The sequence below is a fragment of the Lolium perenne genome, chromosome 7 (genome assembly GCF_019359855.2).
Source record: "Lolium perenne isolate Kyuss_39 chromosome 7, Kyuss_2.0, whole genome shotgun sequence".
In the NCBI taxonomy this organism is placed as follows: domain Eukaryota; kingdom Viridiplantae; phylum Streptophyta; class Magnoliopsida; order Poales; family Poaceae; genus Lolium; species Lolium perenne.
In genome coordinates this window covers 193,500,393-193,507,704 of record NC_067250.2, presented here as the reverse complement: position 1 = coordinate 193,507,704, position 7,312 = coordinate 193,500,393, and the positions used below count along the sequence as shown (strand labels likewise).

The 7,312-nt window shown below is 45.1% G+C and overlaps 1 protein-coding gene across 1 annotated transcript; it reads left to right on the top strand.

The window, feature by feature from the left end:
- The first annotated feature begins 386 nt into the window (after positions 1-386).
- On the top strand, positions 387-6,035 carry LOC127315681 (putative disease resistance RPP13-like protein 3). The gene is made up of 2 exons (XM_051346151.2): positions 387-988; positions 3,308-6,035. Exons 1-2 carry the CDS (start codon positions 513-515, stop codon positions 5,952-5,954), a joined length of 3,123 nt encoding a protein of 1,040 aa, XP_051202111.1. The 5' UTR covers positions 387-512; the 3' UTR covers positions 5,955-6,035.
- Positions 6,036-7,312: the final 1,277 nt, after the last annotated feature.

Sequence of the window (7,312 nt, the reverse complement as noted above, 5' to 3'; positions counted from 1 at the left end):
AGCAGTAGTAGAGTGGCCGAAATGAACATATTCCTTAATGAAACTACAAAGCAGTGATTATGATTAAAATTCAGAAAGGGTTAGCAAATATCATGGACTGCAGGCTAGATGGAGATGACTATGACTATGAGCAACCGTCAGGCGGTCAAGTCCTATGTTCCAACAGTTTAAAGGAAAAAAAGTATTGAATAATAGGATTAAAAGAAACTCTAGCCAGCATCAAAATGAAGAACCAATCAAGTTGTCCTCTAGGATTTATATACAGCATTGGATTCTGATAAGAAGCTTTTAATCAGACTGGCAGACGTCTCATTGATAATTTCTTTGGCACTTTCAGTAAGCTAAAATCGCTGGCGGCTAGCTAGCCAGCTAACAAAAAAAAAATGACGAACGGAGCTGGGTGATCAATTGACCCTGTACCCGTATAAAAACGGACGGGGTGCGTCGTCTCCGAGAGCACCCTGGCCTAGAGGTACTCACATTCGCGGCCGATCTCAAACAGAGAAGTAGCCATGGCGGAAAGCGTGGTGACCACGGCGATGCTGAAGCTGGAGGGAATGGCGTTCGCCACGGTGAAGCAGCAGACGGAGGTGGGGAAGAGGGCGCAAAGGCTCAAGGACGACATGGCATGGCTGCAACTGGTGCTGCGGGGCGCCGATCAGCGCCGGCGGCGAGAGATCAACGAGTACATCGAGCTGTGGGTGCGGCAGACGCGCGAGGTGGCCTTCGACGCCGAGGACCTCCTCGACGAGTACTACCACGAAGGGCGGCTGCATTGCCGCGGCGTCCTCGACCTGCCGTCCTTTCTCCGGTGGCTCCGCCACTCTGCCACCGGCCTCTTCGTCCGCCAGTCCATCTGCACCGACATCGACTCCATCAAGGCCAGGCTTGATCAGATCAAGAAGAAGACGGAGGATAACAAAGACCAGCTGCAGATCAGCCTCCCCGCCGCCTCCAGCAGCATTAAGCCCAAGCGCTACGTGGACTGGTACGTGCCTCTCCTCCCAGAGGAAAACCCATCTTGAAATCCATACATACAATTATACAAATGCTGAACAACTCAATCACATTTGTACTGTAATGACATGCCCAAATCTGACAATAACTTGATTTGATCTCATTCCCGTTGGTGGTTGTGGGCTGGCCGTGTTAGCGTGTGCCTCGCCTCTGTAATCTTTAGCATGCCTCAAGCTTTTGTCTTCTGTAATCAACATCTTGTATGTTGGCTGGGCTGAAATATGTCTTTACTCTAAAGAAAAAATCATAAGACACTGTCAATCAACTCCGCTCTACTAAACCTAGCTAGATGATGAGCTGCTTCATTTCATTTCCTGCCGATCTTTGCCACCCAGAATCCAAGCAACCGATTCATGAAAATACTGCTTTCTCGAGTACTACCAGCCCCTCCTGAAGCATTACTTAATATCGTACCCCAAGATCCTTGCCAATATCTTCCTTGAAGCTCCCATCAGTTTTCAGTTTCATCCAACCTTGCTCGGGTTGGCTCCATTGTTGGTCCGCGCAGCTGCTCAGTGTCTACGTCACATGCTTCCATGGAAAGACGGGAACTCTGACAAAAGTCAACCAGCAAGGTTACCTCTTAAACATGAAAGCCACCTCCCGAAATCCCACACATCTACACACATTTTATGATTGCATTCTAACAAAGGACTCGTTCCCACTTCCCACGCATATTTAACCAGCCAGAGGGCATTCAAACAAAGTATTAAACTGATTCCTCATCACCACAAAGTTGACAATGTGGATTACCCCTTTGAAGCCTGATGCAACGACGATTATGTTGTTTGAGAAAGAACACATGAATCTATATCGAAGTTTCATATTCCAAGTAAATACATTGGAAAACTGAATTCTACTGCTCACAACCTGCGATAAAGAAAAGACTTGACACTAAATTTACTGTCATTGTTAAGTTTCCAGATCAACTTTACACTGTATTAAGTGAAAATGTAATTCTACTACTCTTTCTCCTAACCTCAGATAACATCCGTATTATATCATCAAATAAGTTCCTCCTGAATTTGATGATATAAAACCTGATGCAACAATGTGTGCCACCGTAGCCTTACTATGGTACAATATGTTACATAAAGAGACGCTGTTGGCCAACTGATTTTTTTAAAACCATTTCAATTTACACCCTTTGTGTTGAACTCTAAAACCAAATAAATCAAACCCTGTACTACCAAAACTGGATATAAGAACAGCTTAAAAAAGGATAAAAGACACCCCTTACGATTGCGAAGCGGGTTTGGCTATTAATTTCAAGTGATTATAGATGACATGGCGCCTACATGTCTACCACACCATCATAAAAGTTAGCAATAACAAACACACAATACACTTCCTCCGTCTCGGTTTAACAGGCACGCACGTAGTTCAAAAAATTGATTTGACCATTATTTTAGTCAATAAAATATGAAATATATGTTAGAAAAATTATATCATTCGAAACTTTTTTGAATGCGAATCTAATGGTATAAATTTTGCAGACATATAATTTATATTTTGTTGACCAAATTAATGGTCAAACTTTTTCTTAGGCTACGTGTGTGCTTGTTAATCTGAGACGGAGGGAGTAATGAATTAATGATAATTAAGAAAAAATAGATCCAATCTAAAAAAATAAAAAATATGCATTTGGGCATGAAACCTCACCCAGTAAAACCCTTATTAGCCTGGTGTTAAGAATATCTACATGTGCTTCATATCACAAAAATAAAAGTGACACCAAACAGTGGTTTAGGGCCTACAAAGTAGTTTAGGAGATATTGAACCATGTGTTGCAACTAACTTAACTTGTGACTGCTATCATAATATCCTACTTGCTGTATACCTATTGATCCTTTTGTTTTCAGAAGTTTTTTTTTACCATGAAAACCGTTCGGGAGTCCGCTATGGTGTAACTTTTTATATATATAAGAGTAAAGAGTGGGACAAAGTACAGGGAATAATTACATGGGTATATACATAGGGTGGGGAGGAGGGAGAGGAGAAAGGAAACATTAGAAGCTATTAAGCCAACAGAACGGAAGAACCTTATGAGAAGGTTTAACTCAGGGCAATTAGTCCCAAATCCTTTCTGAACACTGCCTTTCAAGCAAGGAATGACGACTGAACCCCTTAAGAAATCAAGCCATTTCTCTGTTTCCAAATCCCCCAAAGGGGAAAAGTAGCAACTTCAAAACAAAAAATAATGGCCGTGGTTGCTGTCTATTTTGTTTTCAGAAGTTTGATTTAGTTATTGTTCCAAGTTCGCTCACATGCTATACTCTCATATATGCAGGGATGCGCCAAGTGGAAGTAACATAGACAACCTGGTGGTAAATAATAAAAAATTGGAGAAAATCAAAGGCTACCTGAACAATCAAGGAGAAACAAGGCCAAGAACTGTAGTCGCCATCATGGGGACGAGTGGTGTTGGGAAGACAACATTGGCTAGCTGCATCTATGAGAGCAGCGAGGTCAGAGCCATGTTTCACTACATCATCTGGGTTCATTTACCCCAGAAATTCAGGCTGGTGGATGTCATCGCCGACATGGTCCGGCAAACCACATTCCCAGGAATGGAGTCTGATGCAAAGAAGGGTGTACATGAGAAGGATGTACATAAGAAGGATGTATATGACATTGGTGAGCTTAGAAATACCCTCAATGGAAGACTCAACAGGAAGAAGTACCTGGTCGTGCTGGACAATGTGCGCAGCCCAGATGAATTGAACTTGTTCTTGTCCGTGCTACCTGATTGCCAAGGTAGCACATTGTTGATCACGACAGAGATTAAACCTTACCATATGGATCTTGGTTCCAGTTCAACTATGAATGACAGAGATACCCGTTGGAAGTTGACGAAGCTATGTGATCATCAGGTGGAGCTACAGAAACTGACGAAGGAAGATGCTAGAAAGATATTCCTTACGAAGCTATTTGGCAAATTCAGTCCTGGAAAGAATGTCAAGAATGCTGCACATGCCAGGACGATCGAGAACCTCCTCGACAAGAGCCTTCCATTGGCTGGCACTCTGTTGGCCGGGCTCCTAAGGACCAAGAAGGAGGAAGTGTGGACTGATATAATAAATCAACTCATGCAACAAAGGCACAAATTAGAACAGCAGCAGCAGCAACAGTTAGAAGAGGGTCTAGCAGAAATGAAGAGGATGGACCAAGAACGCGCAGGGCGACAAGAAGCCTTGGTGCAGGCAAAACAGCTGCGAGATGAAAAAGAATCCGGGCAAGAAGATAACCTATTACAAAAGCAGCAGATGATTGAAGAAGTTGAGCAGACAACAGGGCAGCAACAAGGACAACAAGACGCAATAGAGAATGCACATCTAGAAGGGAATAAAGAACCAGAGCAACAACAGGAGAAACATGTATACCGGCAGATGTCTCAGCTGGACCAAATACTCATGCTGAGCTTCGATGACCTCCCTCCTCAACTCAAACAATGCTTCCTCTACTTTTCTGCATTCAAGGCAGAGGAGCCTATCAACGCGGACAAGCTCATCCGGTTATGGGTAGCGGAGGGGCTCGTGCGACCCACTGACGGGCGAGCAACGGAGAAGCATGGCCGAGATCACCTCCGAACACTGATCTCCAGGTGCTTGGTCAATCTGGTGGAGAAGGACCACAGCAACAACATCATCAGTGTCAGCATGCACGAGCGTGTCATGGCCTTTGCAAGGTCAGAGGCGCGTGAGATCAACTTCCTCGAGGTACATCACAGCACCTCTGACCTTCCTAGCACAGCCATTCGCCGCCTCTCTGTCCGCAATGCATTTGATCCACACACAATGCTGGCCCTCGCAACCCCAAAACTCCGATCATTGTTGTGTGAGTGCCCAGAAGCACCCTATGCCGATGACGGCTCCACTACCTGCGCTTCACACATCCGCAAGGCATGGGAGTACATTGGAGGCCGTGTGATCAACTTGAACATCCACCAATCCAAGTTTCTGCGTGTGGTTGACCTTCAAGGAATGGCGCACCGATCAACCTTGCCAAGCGAGATTGGATGGCTGATCTATCTCCAGTACCTGGGGCTTGCGCGTACCGGCTTGAAGAAACTTCCAAGGTCTATCAAGAATCTGCACCGTCTGCAAACACTGGATATCAGCAGCACCGAAATCAAGCATGTTCCAAATGGTCTTTGGTGGATTAAAGCACTCCGGCACGTGCTGGCAGAACGGCTCGAGAATGGCCCAACCAACACCAATGCTTTGCACAACCTCCAGACCCTCCATACGGTGCAATGCAAAGGCTCTGCACTGAAGAAGCTGATCAACCTCCGGTCCCTAAGACTATGGGGAATTGATAAGAAGCTAATGCTTGTGGAGTGTCTTGGGAGAATGGAGTGCCTCAAATTCTTGGATTTAGCAGCAAAGAATGGGGTTGAGCTCCCATTGATCAAAGTGCTAACCATGTTTGGACTGCGCAGCCTTCAACACCTCAAGTTAGATGGCCCAGTCAACAAGGAAGGGAGCAGAGAAGTTCACGCTTATTTGCTTCATAAACTCACCAAGCTCGAGCTCCAAAACTCAGGAATGGAACAAGAACATATCGACCTTATCGCCCAGGTACCAAACCTTGCTGGTCTTATCCTTGGGAAAGATTCATACACTGGAAAAGAAATGAAAATTCCGACGGATGGGTTCCCAGAGCTAAAAGAGCTCCAGATCAACAACTTGGGCAAACTGACCTCCTGGACATTTGCTCAGGATGGTGGATCTACACTCAAACAGCTTCAGCGAGTATCCATTCTCAACTGCACTGCACTGACAAAAATTCCTGATGAGCTGAGAAAACTACAGCATCTGGTGTTGTTGGCTGTTTGCAGCAGTCCCGTGAATTTCCCATCTGGCAAGTTCGAGTCAGCGAAGAAGCTGTCAATCATCAAAGAAGAAAATGAAGGTAAGGTGTGCCCTTCCACGTGAAAGAAGCACATGATTAGGAAAGTTTAAGTTTAGGGAGTGATTTGAGTACGATGGGGTTTTTTGTCCCGCAGAAGGTTTCCCCTGTCGCGTTCAGTCTGAGTGTGTCTAGGAGTGCTTAGTTTTAAAATTATATTGTGTTTCACTGTTTCCATGTATATCTGTATATTTTTCCATTGTATAAGTGGTTTCTTGCATAATTGCCATTTTTGTTAGGGATTCATATTTGCCACCTGTACATGTATCATTACTATGCCTTGAGACATAGTGTCATACGACACTTGCAATGCATGAATTTCCTCATTGGGTATAAAACAAGGTCAAAATCATGCTAAAATAGCTTCAAATTATAATAAAGAATATCTACAGAACAAACAAATGTTCAACAATATAAAAAAAGATAACACCACAGCGAACCTGTAGTGATATCATTGATACTACCATTTTTGTTGACAGTATGATCATCAAACAATTGCAGTTCTTAAGGTATCATCAGTGGACAAAGGAGGGATGAAGATGTGCAAAAATCCAACCAAAGTAATACTTTAAAATGAGCAGTAGAAAGCGGTTCAGAGTTAGAACTGAAATCTGCCATAGGTGGGAAACTGTAAATGAAGCTCAGAAGTAGAAAATTACATGCAAAGTGCAGTACAAAGGCTTGCTTCTAGACAATACAAACCCTCAAACACATGTTTAGATCATAAACCCAATGCATGGGTTTCCTCCTTGGCGTCTAATTGACGTGCTAAAATCTATCAAGAATCATGAGCAGATTTTAGCACATCAATTAAAGATTGAGCGCTCAGCGGAGTGTCTTCGCGCGGAGGTGGGCGATCTGCCGGCTCGGGTCATCGACATCACGCGCTCGGCAGCGGCATTCCCAAGGGTACCAATCCGCCTCCTCTCCTTCCTCACATGGCGGACCCATCGGCACATCCTCACTCAAGCCGGCAGTGCTTGATCCCGCATGGCGGTGGTACTTGCCCACCGCGACGCCTCGAGCCTACGGGAAGCGCCTCCCGAGCTCGTTCCTTTCTCAGCATTGCTCCAGGGATAATTATCGTTGGTGAGCATCGTCAAGAAAACCTTTGGAGCTGACTCATCAGCATCTACCAGCGTTATAACCACGACGCCCTCAACCTGCTCGACAGATTCGTCCATTGCAGGTTCACCTCTACGGTCTGGCGCAAACTTAGAACCTGGTCGGCGGCAACCTTCCGTGCCCCCGGTCCGAGCTTCCACACCACGGAGGACTGGTGGCTTAAAGCGAGGAAGCAGGTCCCCAAGCCGCTACGACGTGACTTTGACACCGTTGTCATCCTGGTACATTGGAAGATTTGGAAGGAAAGAAACGCAAGAAT

Bases quoted from the DNA above. Each gene is read 5' to 3' on its own strand.
- LOC127315681 (XM_051346151.2), top strand. From the start codon at position 513: ATGGCGGAAAGCGTGGTGACCACGGCGATGCTGAAGCTGGAGGGAATG. The intron at 989-3,307 runs GTACGTGCCTCT...TCATATATGCAG, and splicing joins CCCAAGCGCTACGTGGACTG to GGATGCGCCAAGTGGAAGTA.